The 15,073-nt window shown below is 34.7% G+C and overlaps 1 protein-coding gene across 1 annotated transcript; it reads left to right on the forward strand.

Annotated features, from left to right (window-relative positions):
• Positions 1-9,832: 9,832 nt before the first annotated feature.
• LOC110287897 (prolactin-3D1-like) lies at positions 9,833-14,108 on the forward strand (the record flags this gene model as incomplete). The annotated part of the gene is made up of 4 exons (XM_021154394.1): positions 9,833-9,863; positions 10,413-10,570; positions 12,025-12,132; positions 13,929-14,108. Coding segments are annotated over exons 1-4 (477 nt in total), but the record flags the coding sequence as incomplete, so codon positions are not given.
• Between the last annotated feature and the right edge of the window lie 965 nt (positions 14,109-15,073).

Here is a 15,073-nt window from a genome sequence, read left to right on the forward strand (position 1 = left end):
CAAAGTATGGATACTTTGCTCCTTCTTAGAATGGGGAACAAAATACCTATGGAAGGGGTAACAGAGACAAAGTTCATACCTGAGAAGGAAGGAAGGACCATCCAGAGAATGCCCCATCCATGGAACCATCCCATATACAACCACCAAACCGAGACATTATTGCATAAGCCAGAAAGGTTTTGCTGACAAGACCCTGATATAGCTCTCCCTGATGAGGTTACCCTGCAGTAACAGAAGGTATCTGAGCCCAGAAGGTATCAGTGCCTGGCAAATGCAGAAGTGGATGCTCACAGTCATCTATTAAATGAAACACAGAACCCCTAATGAAGGAGCTAGAGAAAGTACCCAAGGAACTAAAGGGTTCTGCAACCCTATAGGAGGAACAACAATGTGAACTAACAAGTACCCCCCCACACACACACACACACAGAGCTGTGGCTCTAGTTGCACATGTAGCAGAGGATGGCCTACTAGGCAATCACTGGGAGGAGAGGCCCTTAGTCTTGCGAAAATCATATGCCCCAGTACAGGGGAATGCCAGGGTGAGAAAGTGGGAGAGGGTGCATTGGGGACCAAAGTGGGGGGGACAGGATATGGGGTTTTGGGGGTAACATTTGAAATGTAAATGAAGAAAATATCTAATAAATAAAAAAGATTAAACATGAATTTTTAAAAAGATTTAAAAAGCAATTATTTTAGCATTTTATCAAAACCTTGTAAAAAAAAGTTGATATAAAATTAAAAAATGAATTATTTCTAAATAGTAAAATATTATTTTAAACTGATATGGCAAACTTTAATTCAAACGTAGATTTTAATTATCTTGGGAAAGAAAATAAGAAGGTTTACTCCACTTCTGGATAAAAGAAAATAAATTTAATATATAGTGGTTCCAATGTGCATGCAGGAAGACTGCTGCTATAATTTCATAGCAAAGATGAAACAACTGGCCATGAAAATAATGTAATTTCTTTTGAGAATCTTCTTCACACAACTAATGTTTTTCTTCAAATCCATGCTACACTCCTCCCTTTCGGTTCTGCTCTCTGCTTCCTTAGTTTTCTCTTCAAATTCATGTGCTGTGATTTAATCCTATAGAATCCACTAACTACACTGTTTATGTGCAACAACATTAAGATCATCTAACTTAGCACAGGAAGCATCTCAGAACTTCATCCTTGTATTCAGAAGAATTTCTCCTGGTTTCATCACTGACATTAACATCAAGTTATAGTACTTCCTAAGCTAATGTTTCATAATAATGGCTCTTTTAAAAGATTGATTACATGCAAATCTTATGCATATGATCATGGCTGCTGTGGGTTAATGTGTGCAATGGAACTGTCATGTCTGGCAAATAATCAAGCAAGTTGTGGGCCAAATATTTTCTGACCACATATGTCTACACCTCTGACTCAGTCAATTTTTAAATAATATCACTCTTCTATGATTCTTCCATTTAGTGCAGACAACTCCTCAGTGTTTGATAGGTGGGTGAGGACCAGTTAGTAGTTTCTAGATAAGTCATTATATGGTGCAGCAGGAACTTTTCTGCTGAAAGTAAAGAGATACATGAACCTATGTGTATTTAAAGAAATGAATATGGACAGTTAAAAAAAAACCTATTCATTAAATACACATTGATGTAATAGTTATAGCCTTAGTCTATGTCTGATGTGGAAACTCAACTAAGTTACAGTAATTTCCTAAAAATAACCACAGGAATAGTTAGTATTAATTTTTTTTTCATGCTGGCTTTATGTGCTGGTGTATCTCTAAACCAATAATATCAGTTTCTATGATTTTATCAGAATTCAATTTTTAACAGAGGAACATCAACTTAATTTGGTTCTTTACCTTCTGACTATGAAGTGTACATTTCTCTTTCCACCCATGCCTGGGGAGACCAAGATTTCTTAAACAATGTAGGAAATAGTTTAGAGGTTAGATCATATCTAAGTATGACTGTGATGCCACGAATCTGTCTTTATCTTGAGGGTAGGAACTATAGCCAACCCTTTTCCTGATGTCTAATGCAGAAAAACTTTTGAGGATTATAAGAAATTCAAACATCATTGATTAACACACTTGTACTCTGGATAGACAGTATAGAAATTAATCTCTTATTGATTGGTAATTACTGCTGAGTCAAAAAGCACAAAACTGACGTATTGTAATGTATCACTGAAGAAATAGTGACAGTTTGATAGCCAGAGAGTAGTGCATGGCCATTTTGGTCAGAATGGTTACTCAAAAAAAAAAAAAAAAAAGCAAGTCATAGGATAATGGTTAGCAAAACAGAGGTTTTGGATGATTCCAGCATATAAATAATCAAGAGGGTTTGTGAAAAAAAAAGTATACTTCAGTCCTTCCACCAACTATTCCATTGGGGTCCCCATACTCAGGTTAAGGGTTGGCTGAAGGCACCCTCTTCTGTATTGATCAGGCTCTGGCAGAGCCTCTCTGGGGAAATCTATACCAGGCTCCTCTCAGTAAGTGCTTCTTTGCATCAGCCATAGTGTCTGATTTTGGTGTTTGCAGGTGGGATGGATCCATAGATGGGGTGGTTACTGAATGGCCTTTCCTTCAGTCTCTGCTCCACTCTTTGTCCCTACATTTCCTTTAGACAGGAACAATTCTGGGTTAAAATTTTTGTGATGGGTGGGTGGCCTGATCCCTCAACCAGGAGTCATGGCTATCCACTGTATATGGTCACTACAGGTTCTTTCCCCCCTATTTTTTTATTTTGGCTAATGTCACCACATTGTGTCCTGGAAACCTTTTGCTTCCATGGCATCTGGGACTTTCTATTGGCTAGGAAGAACAATATGAAGTAAATGACCAAGATCTCCCAGGGATTAAACCACCAACCAAAGATTAAACATAGAGGGATCCATGGCTCCAGTTGCATATGTTGCAGAGATCAGTGGAAGGAGACGTGTTGGCTCCTGTTGAGGCCCCATGACCCAGTTTAAGGTGATGCTAGGAGAAATATAGAGGGGGATGCTTGTAGGGTGAGATAGGAGAGGATGGGTGGGTGGGTGGGTGGGTTGGTGATGGAGCACCCCCCATACAGGCAGGGTGAAGAGGTGAGATGGCAAAGGGGGCTAGTTGAGGGGAAATTATGAAGGGGGACAACATTTGAAATGTAATAAGTAAAATAACCAATAGTAAAAGGGAAAGTTATTGGTATGATAAGACAATTAAATTCACAGGTCATTTTCAATACCATTGATATTTTAACAATATTAATTTACCAATGTAAGAATATAAATAGTCTTTTTCTTTATTGTGTCTTCTATTTTGCCCATTATTATTTTGTTGTTATTGTGAACATTACCTAGTTCTGGTATCTATTTAATGATGGCCAACACAAACAAATTAGGAAAAGTTCTCAACTTTAACTTTTGACATAATTTTTAAAGAATTAAAACCTGTTCAAATATTGGTTAGATTTCACTAGCAAAGTTGACAGATCCAGAATCTTTCTTTGATGGGAAAGATTTTATTATTTCAACCTTATTCTTCCCTTTTAATTTGCTAATGATATCTATTTTTTTTTGAAAATACAAATTTTCCTACCAAATTAAGGATTCCATTACTTCTAAGGAGTAGGCAAATGATACAGGAAGGATAAGAATGAAGCTGATCATTGAGTTTCCTTTGATTGTATTCACAAGGGCCTCTGAGGGAGTATCCTATGAGCCTTTCATTCATTCTTGGATAGAAAAAATGGAATACAACCAGAAGATGTGAATTCTATTATTATTATTTTTTTTGGCAAAAGAAGACTAACACATTTTTGGTTGGAATGTAAAATGGTAAAGCAGTTATAATGTAGAACTTTCTTAATAACATAAAATGGGAAAACCAGATGATCCAGAAATTTCACTACTAATTATACAAAGTCAATAAAGGTTAAATCAACATGAAAAAAATAGTATGTCTGAAAAAAACCCCACAAACAAACAAACAAAAAAAAACAACACATATGTATCTAGAAGCTAAATTACATAATATTGGTATGTGGTCAAAGTATTCGGGCATCAAAGTATACTCCCTGTTATATTACAAATAAAGAATATGAAAGAGGGTGATCATGTAGATTTATGCTTATAAAATCTACGGGGTTGCTTCAGCATGAAGTATAGGAAACATATTATTGCAAGTGATTGGAGACATTAAGATAGAAGTTTAAAATTCTTTTTTGGACTTTCTAAGTAAAACAAATTTGTCAATAAGGAACCTGTAGTCACCAGATTCCTGTAGTATATGTCACAATCTTAATGGAGTTTGACAGGAGAATGAGTGTAGCAGAACCAAGCAGGCTTTACTCCAATTGACCTGGTAATGTACCTAAGTATCTGCTCAAATGCTTTCCTCTATTTAGAGGGCCAGTATATTGCAACATACCAAGGTGAAAAAAGCAAGGTCCAGGCAGAATGATGCTATATTTTAGATAAGTAGAATACTTTCTCCTATCCTTTCTTTCATAAACAAGTTGCTCTTTAATAGTTGATAAGCCTTGATGTTTTCTCATACTCCAGCAAACATTGTTACATTTTATTTGTATCTTTAATGATTCTTATCTCCAAGCAGCTCACCATTTGAACCTGCTCACTGAAATAAAACTGTGCTTTAAATGGCTTACTGGCCTAATAAATTGTTTTGGAAAGCAACAGACAGTAGTAAAATCAAAAAGTAAAAATTTACAAGAAACTAATAAGGCATAGAAAATGAAATGCCAGATATCTATAGGTTAATTGATATCTCAGTGTCCAAAGTCAGTTTCTGTTCTAGAACTTTTTCATAGGATGCACATGACACGAAATATTTACACATGTTGCTTCCAATGTTGTTGATTGTGTAGCAGAATAAAATGGTCAGAACAATTGTCAAATAAATTGAATATTTTGGCCAAGCAACATTTAGTGACTAATGCTATAGAATCTATTAAAACATGGAACGAGTTTCATGATTCCATTGTCATTATGTAGAATATTTCAGGATAATTCCTGAAAGTTTTAAAACTGAGTGACATAATACAGCCATAGCAAAGTGTGGCAAGTAGTGAATCCATGGCAGAGCAATTACTATTGTGAGTAACAATTATCTTATTTCCAAATCAATAAAACAATCTAAGTGTTTTGTTGTAGTGCAGTGAAAATATAGTGCCTAAAATTGTTAAAATCTACAGCTAAAAGTCGTCTTTTGGTAAATGTGCTTCCTTTAGATGTGATGTGCTTCTTTAAATGCCTCTTCAACATTTATGTTTAGACTTGTTCATTGCTGTAACTTTTACCTTATTTATTTTTTATCCCCTTTTCTAGTTTCTGCTCCTAAAATGCCTTATACCCCCCACACCTTCCCAATGATCCCCAACACACACATTCCTGCTTCCTGGTCCTGGCATTTCTCTAACTAGGACATAGAACCTTCACAGAACCAAGGGTCTCTCCTCCCATTGATCACCGACTAGGCCATCTCTGCTACATATGCAGCTAGAGAAAAGAGTCCCATGGGTATTCCTTGATCGGTGGTTGAGTCCCAGCGAGCTCTGGGGGTACTAGTTATTTCATATTGTTGTTCCTCCTATGGGGCTGCAAACCACTTCAGGTCATTGCGTACTTTATCTAGCTCCTTTATTGGGGACGCTGTGCTTTGTCAAATGGATGGCTGTGAGCATATACTTCTGTATTTGTCAGGCACTGGAAGAGACTCTCAGGAAACAGCTATATCAAGCTCCAGTAAGCAATCACTTGTTGGCATAAAGAATAGTGTCTGGGTTTGGTGGTTGTTTATGGGATGGATCCCCTGGTGTGGCAGTCTCTGGATGATCATCTCTTCAGTCTCTGCTCCAAAATTTTTATTTGTAACTCATTCCATGGGTATTTTGTTCTAAGAAGGATCGAAGTATCCACACTGTGTTCTTCCTTCTCCTTGAGTGTCATGTGTTTTACAAATTGTATCTAGGTATTTTGAGCTTCTGGACTAATATCTACTTATCAGTGAGTGCATATCAAGTTTGTTCTTTGGTGATTGACTTACCTTACTTAGGATGATATCCTCCAGATCCATCCATTTGCCTAAGAATTTCATAAATTCATTGCTTTTAATAGCTAAGTAGTACTCCATTGTGTAAATGTACCACATTTTCTATATCCATTCTTTGTTGAGGTTCATCTGGGTTCTTTACAGCTTCTAGCTACTATAAAAAAGGCTGCTATGAACATAGTGGAATATGTGTCCTTATTACAAGTTGGAGTATGTTCTGGGTATATGCCCAGGACTGGTAGTGATGGATCTTCCAGTAGTACTATGTCCAATTTTCTGAGGAACCATCAAATTGATTTCCAGAGGGGCTAAACAGCTTGCAATCCCACCAGCAATGGAGGTGTGTTACTCTTTCTACACATTCTTGCCAGCATCTGCTGTCAAGTGCTTTTATATCTTAGCCATTATGACTGGGGTAGAGAATCTCCCAGTGTTTTGTTTTGTTTTGTTTTGTTTTGTTTTGTTTTGTTTTGTTTTGTTTTGTTTTTGCATTTCCTTGATGTCTAAGGATGTTGTACTTTTTTTAGGTGCTTTTCAGCAATTCAGTATTCCTCAGTTGAGAATTCTTTGTTTAGCTCTATGTCCCATTTTTAATAGGGTTATGTGGTTTTCTGTAGTTTAACTTCTTGAGTTCTTTGTATATGTTGGATATTAGACCCCCATGGGATTTAGGGATCATAAAGATTTTTCCCTATCACTTGGTGGCCATTTTGTCTTTTTGACAGTGTCCTTTGCCCTAAAGAAGTTTTACAATTTTATGAAGTCCCATTTGTCAATTCTTGATCTTAAAGCACAAGCCACTGCTTTTCTGTTCAGCAATATTTCCCCTGTGCCCATAATTTGAGGCTTTTCCCCACTCTCTCCTCTTTAAGATTCAGTGTCTCTGGTATTATGTGAAGTTCCTTGATCCACATAGACGTTAGCTTTGTACAAGGAGATACAAATGGGTCAATTTGCATTCTTCTACATGCTAACTGCCAGTTGTGCCACCACTGTTTGTTGATAATATTTCTTTTTTTCCAATGGATGGTCTTAGCTCCTTTGTCAAAAATCAAGTGACCATAGGTGTGTGGGTTCATTTCTGGGTCTTAATTCCTATTCCACTGATCTAACTGTCTGCCACTGTACCAATAACATGCAGGGTTTTTTTTGTTGTTGTTGTTGTAGTTTTGTTTTTTTGTTTTTTGTTTTTTGTTTTGTTTTGTTTTGTTTTAGTCACAATAGTTCTGCAGTATAGCTTGAGGTTAGGGATGGTAATTCCACTAGAAGTTCTTGTATTGTTGAGAATAGTTTTTGCTATCTTAGGTTTTTTGTTATTCCAGATGAATTTGGAAATTGCTCTTTCTACATCTATAAAGAATTGAGTTGGAATTTTAATGGGGATTGCATTGAACCTGTAATTTTCTTTTGTCAAGATAAACATTTTTATGATATTGATCCTGCAAATCCATGATCATGGGAGATCTTTCCATCTTCTGAGATTTTCTTAGATTTTTTCTTCAGAGAGTTGAAGTTCTTATCATACAGATCTTTCACTTCCTTTGTTAGTGTCAGACCAATGTACTTTATATTATTTGTGACTATTGTTTAGAATATTATCTCCCTAATTTTTTTCTCATCCTGTTTATCCTTTGTATAGAGAAAGGCCACTGATTTGTTTGATTTAATTTTGTATTGAGGTACTTAGCTGAAGTTGTTTTTTCAGGTTTAGGAGTTCTCTGGTGGAATTTCTGGGGTCACTTATGTATACTATCATATCATCTGCAAGAAGTAATATTTTGACTTCTTCCTTTCCAATGTGTATTCCTTTGATCTCCTTTTGATGTCTAATTGCTCTTGCTAGGACTTTGACTACTATATTGAATAGATAGGCAGAGAGTGGGAGTCTTGTCGAGTCCCTCATTTTAATGGGATTACTTCATGTTTCTCTCCATTTAGTTTGATGTTGAACTTGTCTGCTGTATATTTCTTTTATTATGTTTAGTTATGGGCCTTGAATTCTTGATCTTTCCAAGACCTTTATCGTAAATAGGTGTTGGATATTGCCAAATGCTTTCTCAATGTTTAATGAGATGATCATGTGATTTATGTCTTTGAGTTTGTTTATATAGTGTATTATGTTGATGGATTTCCTTATATTGAACCATCCCTGAATCCCTGGGATGAAGCCTACTTGATTATGATGGATGATCATTTTGATGTGTTCTTGGATTAGTTTTGCAAGAATTTTATGGAGCACTTGTGCATTAATATTCATAAGGGAAATTGGTCTCAAGTCCTCTTTCTTTGTTGGGTCTTTATGTGGTTTAGGTATCAGAGTGATTGTGGCTTCATAGAATAAAATGGGTAGAGTACCTTCTGCTTCTATTTTGTGGAAGAGTTTGATGAGAACTGGAATTAGGTCTTCTTTGAAGTTCGGATAGAAAGCTGAACTAAACCCATCTGGTCATGGGCTTTTTTTGGTTTTGCGACAATTAATGACTGTTTCTATTACTTTAGGGGATATGCGACTGTTTAGATCATTAATGTGATCTTGATTTAAATTTTGTACCTGCTATATGTCTAGAAAATTGTCCATTTCATACAGATTTTTCAGTTTTGCTGAGTATAACCTTTTGTAATAGGACATGATGATTTTTTTAGATTTCCTCAGATTCTGTTGCTATGTCTCCCTTTTCATTTCTGATATTGTAAATTGGGATACTGTCCGTGTGCTCCCGAGTGAGTCTGACTAAGTGTTTATCTATCTTGCATATTTTCTCAAAGTACAAGCTCCTGGTTTGGTTGATTCTTTGTATATTTCTTTTTGTTTCTACTTGGTTGATTTCAGCCCTGAGTTTTATTATTTCCTGCCATTTACTCCTCTTCGGTGTATTTGCTTCCTTTTGTTCTAGAGCTTTCAGATGTGCTGTCAAGCTACTAGTGTATGCTCTCTCCACTGTCTTTTTGGAGGCAATTGTAGCTATGAGTTTTCGTCTAAGGACTACTTTCTTTGTGTCCCATAAGTTTGGGTATGTTGTGGATTCATTGTCATTAAACTCTAAAAAGTCTTTAATTTTTTTTTCTTCCTTGACCAAGTTATCATTGAGTACAGTGTTGTTCAGCTTCCATGTGTATGCCGCATTTCTATTATTTAAGTTGTTAATCAAAATTAGTTTTACTCTGTGGTGTCCTGATAGGATTCATGGGTTTATTTTAATATTTTTGTATTTGTTGAGGCCTTTAACCTCATTTATTGAGAGAAACATTTTAAAGTGTTTCTGGTTAATGGAACAAATTTGAGTTTAGTAAAACAGTCTAGAAAAATTGTCTGTTAGAGCTATAGAGAGAACAAATGTCCATATAATTATTGACAGCATTGATTATAACTAAAAACAGTATGAAACTTTGCAGAAGACATGGCAGACATAAGATCTTGAATTAAGGTGATGCATAGGAGGAAAAGTCTTATCTCCTGCTGGCCAAAAAATGTGTAATTGATCAGACCAGATGATCTTGCTGATTTGGAGAGTGACTTGACCTCTCCAGATCACATGGGAGATATGCAGTATGACAAATATTGACGCATACATTGTGTTAAATGTAAAGAGGATACTAATAATCCTCAAGGAAGAATGTTGCTTATCAAAAGACAATGACTAAATCTGGCCCCGAGCTCTGCTTGTGTTTGGGTATATTCTGGTAGTATATATAGGAGGTAGAAAGTTGAATGAATTCAACACTCAGGTGAAGCAGATTTCCTGACTTGGATCCTACATTGTGGGGGATCTTCTCAGAAATGCAGCTGACTTTGACTCTTTCAGGCTCAGGTAGGTTGCCATTCATCCATGTACCTCTCAGTTAACCTTAATATTGCAGACATATTCAAGATGTGTTTGGAGTGTGGATTTACTTTTGGATGTGATGTGTTTTGTGTTTGTTTCTTTCTTTCTTTGTTTTGTTTTCTGTTTTGTCAAAGTGCCTCTTAAACATTTGTATTTAGACCTATTGATTACAGTAACAATTAATTCGTGTATTGAAAGAAACATTTTACAGTGTTTCTGGTTAATGGTGGAGATTTGAATGTAGTAAAACAGTCTCAGATAATTATCTGAGGTTTCTGTTTCATGGTTAGTCAAAGCTCCATGTGTTTACAAACTACTTGAAATGCTACTTTGGAACAAATGCACAATGTGAGATGTCTCCTACATTTTCATTCTGTAATAGAGAAATGTCACAGTTTTCCTGTATTTTCTGAGTTATAAGCAATAGCAAACCAAATATAATGGCTGAGGACCCTTAGAAAAGACAGCATCCTAAGAAAATCCATCTGTTGTAACCACATATGCGGATATTATTTCAGTTTGTTTCTCTGACAGCAGGAATGCAATTGTTGCTGCTGGTGTCAAGCCTACTCTTTTGGGAGAATGTGTCCTCCAAACCAACTGCCATGGTGCCCACTGAAGACCTGTATACTCGTTTGGCTGAACTGTCTCATAAAACATTTATCTTGACTGCAGATGTGTATAGGGAATTTGTAAGTAATGACCTTGCCTCTGGACTCTTATCTAAAGGGGCCTTCAACTAACTAAACACTAATAAAATTGGAATGTTCTATGTATATAGTTCCAAATAATTCACTTGTTATAGGTAATAAATTCATAGACCAAAATGTGGAATGGGCAGAATATGAAGTTTCATTAAAATATCAAAACAATTGTAAAGAATTAAATGACATTTTAAATTTTTCTATAACTTTAAAAATAATAACTTGTTTTGAACTTTGTCACAGGAACATTGATTTCCTGGTAATTTACCCATGGGTTCTGTCTTCATGACCATTTTATACTTACTGATCTGAAGATACATAGTACAGGAGAATTGCACTTAAAGTTAGTAATATGGAAAGAATAAATTTAGAAAAAGTCAAAACCATGAGGTACTTATATGAAAAGTATAATACTAAATAAAATTGAAACCANGACAAAAAGTGAAAAGCAAAAACAAAACACAATGTCTCTTTTTAAGTTCACAAAGTCTAAAAATTATGGTTTATCATTTTCAGGAAAGTGTCTAGGTGCAATTGAAGAGATGATTTAGAAACAACATACATTATCTTTTCTTCAGGGATATAACTCACAGGTTCAGGGTATGCCAGTGAGGAAACAATAGAGACAATTTCCATTGAAAATTGAGTATATGGATTATATACCCCTACATTTAGAGAGAATATACATTTTCATTGTTAGTTTCCTTCACTTGTTTTTCCTATATCCTTTATTCTTTTCTCCTAATCTTTCAGCAGTATATTTTTTAATAATCCTTTATTTATTAATTAATTTTGTATTTTCCAAATAAATACCTTATGCAAGTATATTCTTTATATCATTAATATAGAAGTATTAAGTATTTTTGTGGATTCTTATGTTACTCACTGCTGAATATTTCCTTAAAACATGACCAGAATTTAATAGTTAATTGTTGACTGTATCAACAGTAATGCATTGCACATTTTTTACATCCTTTGTATGAAGGAAACCCTTGGTAATATTTGAGAGCAAATTTGTAAAGTTACAATCCCTACGTTAAAAGGCATGTAACTTTTTAACCAATAAAAATAAGATATGTATAAAACTGCATAAAAATAACAATTCTAAGACTCTTATCCAAATCCTAGGAAACATAATACTTAAAAATATATTAATCAGGCATTTGGGGGCATATTGTTTTTTTCTTTGCAAATAATATTAGCAAGGACAATAAAAAAGAACAGTAATGAGGGGAAAAGATGTGGCAATAGAAAATTAGCTTGCAAATGTATGAGAAGTAAAAGGTAGGCTTATTATATTTCCATTAATCCACTGTTTCAAATATTGTAATATTCTTAAATATAAAAATGTGTTGTTTTTCAAATGTAATATTCTTATGGACATGTAAGTTTCCATTCAATTATGAAACCTCAAATGAATCAAAACGTTTAAATTCCTCCAGGATTTGAATTTTTTCGATAAAACTTGGATAACAGACAGAATACTTCCCCTGTGTCATACTGCTTCCATCCATACTCCAGAGAATCGAGAGGAAGTCCACGAAATTAAAGTAGGTTTCTTACCTGTTTTGTTTTGTCAAACAAATAATGTTACATGTGGGCTAGATTTTTTACCATAAAGGTGTGGTAATCTCAGAATTAATAGATAAAGGTGGAAGTGTCAAAGAATAATGACATCATATATTTGATAACATTAGCACTAACTTAGATGACTGCCAATTCGCATGTTTTCCTAGTTCTAACTCTAGATAGAAGCAGTTTCACCATAACCTTTTGTTTGTCACCTCGGAAGTTCTTCCCTCAATTGGAAACTCATTCTTGAATATATTTATATACATATAGGGTAAATACAAATCCAGTTGTATTTGTGGTATGATGCTAAAGATCTAATGCTGGCAGCACTTGTGAATGTTCTTCCTAAATTTCTAACTATCCATGACCTACTTCTGTTCCTTCATTGTTTATACAGTCTTTCCTGACTGGTCTGCCTTTGCTTGTATCTTAACTGAAAATCAGCTTCCTAAGAGACTCCTGTGTAGGCCGTTTCATGCTCCTCAGGATGACTTCCATTTTGATGAGGTCTTCATAACTATGAAGAAGATCTAATGTATATGTGCTACAATTTCTTCCCTTTGACTACCTATCATAAATATTAGTGTTTCATTTACATAAAACTAATATGTAGATTTACCTCACACACATAATCTATTTTCTAGTCATACTTATATTAATAAAGCAAATAACATAAACAATATACTCTCATAAATAAATTTACTGCATAAAGAAAAATAAAATAAATATAAATGGAGGAAAACTTTTCTACACACTGTTCTAGACAATACATATAGCAATCTATTGACACAAAAACATTTAATAATAACAAACAATTTCTGATTTTTTGAGATGATAAACGGAGTCTCCAAAAGTAATAACTCTTTCTTGCCAAGTAAGAATTGAACTTAAATTTCTTTTATATCATGCAATCACTCTTAACCATTATTGTACAATTCTTCTAAAATCGTGTATGCTATCAGCACTGGCTTGTCCATTTCCTACATAAATGTAAACATTTTTAGAAATTCTTACTGCATTTTGCTCTGGTCTTTATTTTTGAAATCTCTAGTTCTCCTCATAGGAAAATCTAATAAAAATTATTTTATTTTGTATTAGCCTGGAACTGCATTAACACTTCTTTGGTCAAAATTCCATTCTGATTTCTACTGATACCTGGAATTAAATAAATCTCTGTAATCATTTTTCTTCTGCTCCTGTCAATACATAAACAACTTCTCTAGAGCCAAAGGGTGGGAATCAGGCAGATACCTGAAAAATAAAATTTTGAAAACAATTTTTCTTCAGTAATTATGTTTTCATATTCTATATATAAGTCTCAAGAATATGAGAAATCAATTTGACTGACTAGTGTAGAAATTATTTGAGCCACTAGCTTCTGAAAGTGTTACCATCTATGTTTTGAGAGTTATTTTTCTGGACACCTACTAAGCCCTATAGACCTTGTTTTCTCATAGATAGGGAAGAAATCTAAGAAAAGAGGTTTAATTAGGACACATAATATAATGTACAGAAACACAAATTATCATCATTTTGAAAGAATTATTAAGACCTACTTAGTTTTATTTATCAAAGTGGAATTCGGGAGCTGAAAATATTCATTTACACAACATTCATATGGCATAAAATATCTGTAAAGTATGAAACCATTGACACAGAATTGTTAATAAAAATATACTGCTGATTGCCTCCTTTTTGAAAAAAAACTACAGGTGTCTAACTATTCAGTTCTATGCCACCTAGTTTAACATGATGTTCAATTATGTTTTCTTAGACTGAAGACCTTCTGAAAGCCATGATCAATGTTTCAATTTCCTGGAAAGAACCACTGAAACACTTGGTGTCTGCACTGACTGCTCTTCCAGGAGCTTCTGATAGTATGGGGAAAAAAGCTGCTGACATTAAGGACAGAAACCTTATAATTCTGGAGGGACTTCAGAAAATATACAACAGGGTGAGTTGTTTCTCTGAATGTGTTTGTTGATGCTGTGTACGGAAATGGTAAATGGTATAATGCAAAAAGAATTTTGAAATGCTCAAATCCAAGGATATTTAATAAGAAGTCCACAGAACATTAATCTCCACAGAACTTCTGTGAATCAGAATAATTGGGAAAGTATCTTTCCTAGATGGGGTGGGCACTCTTGCATAATTCAGAAGATCTTATGACAATCATTTTTTGTATTGCTTAAACATTAACACATTAAGTGAAATATACTTTTCATATAGAAAATTTCAGTAAATTACACAAAATATAGGATAGATGTATCTGAGAAGAAAAGTATCAGGACACTCTACCAAAACTAATATAGCATAAAGTGCGTGTGCGTCACGTGCGCGTGCACACACACACACACACACACACACACACACACACACACATTTAGATATTGCCAATGAGCACCTTGCATGTTCACCATCTGTTTACTTCTATAAAGATATACCGTGCATGAGATCCGTGTCATATCAGAAAATATATATGCCTGTCTCCAAATTCTCTTTTGGTGTTTAAGTCCTTTATATTATTTTCCATGGTTTCTCACCAAAAACTTAAAGACCTCTATTTTCTTGTATATATTATTTAAAATTTACAAGAAATATGCACTGGGAGATGTCTTATGTCTCCTGCATTTTGGGAATGTGTGAGGACTTGCCAGTAACAGATTTTTATCTCAGAAGAGTGATGTGCTGTTTTCACTTTATAACACTCAGACAAGGGAGTCAGTGTGAAGCAGACTGGAGCTTAGATCCAGGTAGGAATAAGAGCATCTGTCTCAAAAGTCAAGGGAAAAGCCAAGGTGAGAGTTTACCCAAAATTGAGTGCTGACATCCAAATGTTGTGTATTTAATACTGCAAAAAATGAACTATGCACACATGCGCACACACACACACACACACACACACACACACACACACAC

The sequence above is a fragment of the Mus caroli genome, unplaced genomic scaffold (assembly GCF_900094665.2).
Source record: "Mus caroli unplaced genomic scaffold, CAROLI_EIJ_v1.1 scaffold_16982_U1_1, whole genome shotgun sequence".
Classification (NCBI taxonomy): Eukaryota; Metazoa; Chordata; class Mammalia; order Rodentia; family Muridae; genus Mus; species Mus caroli.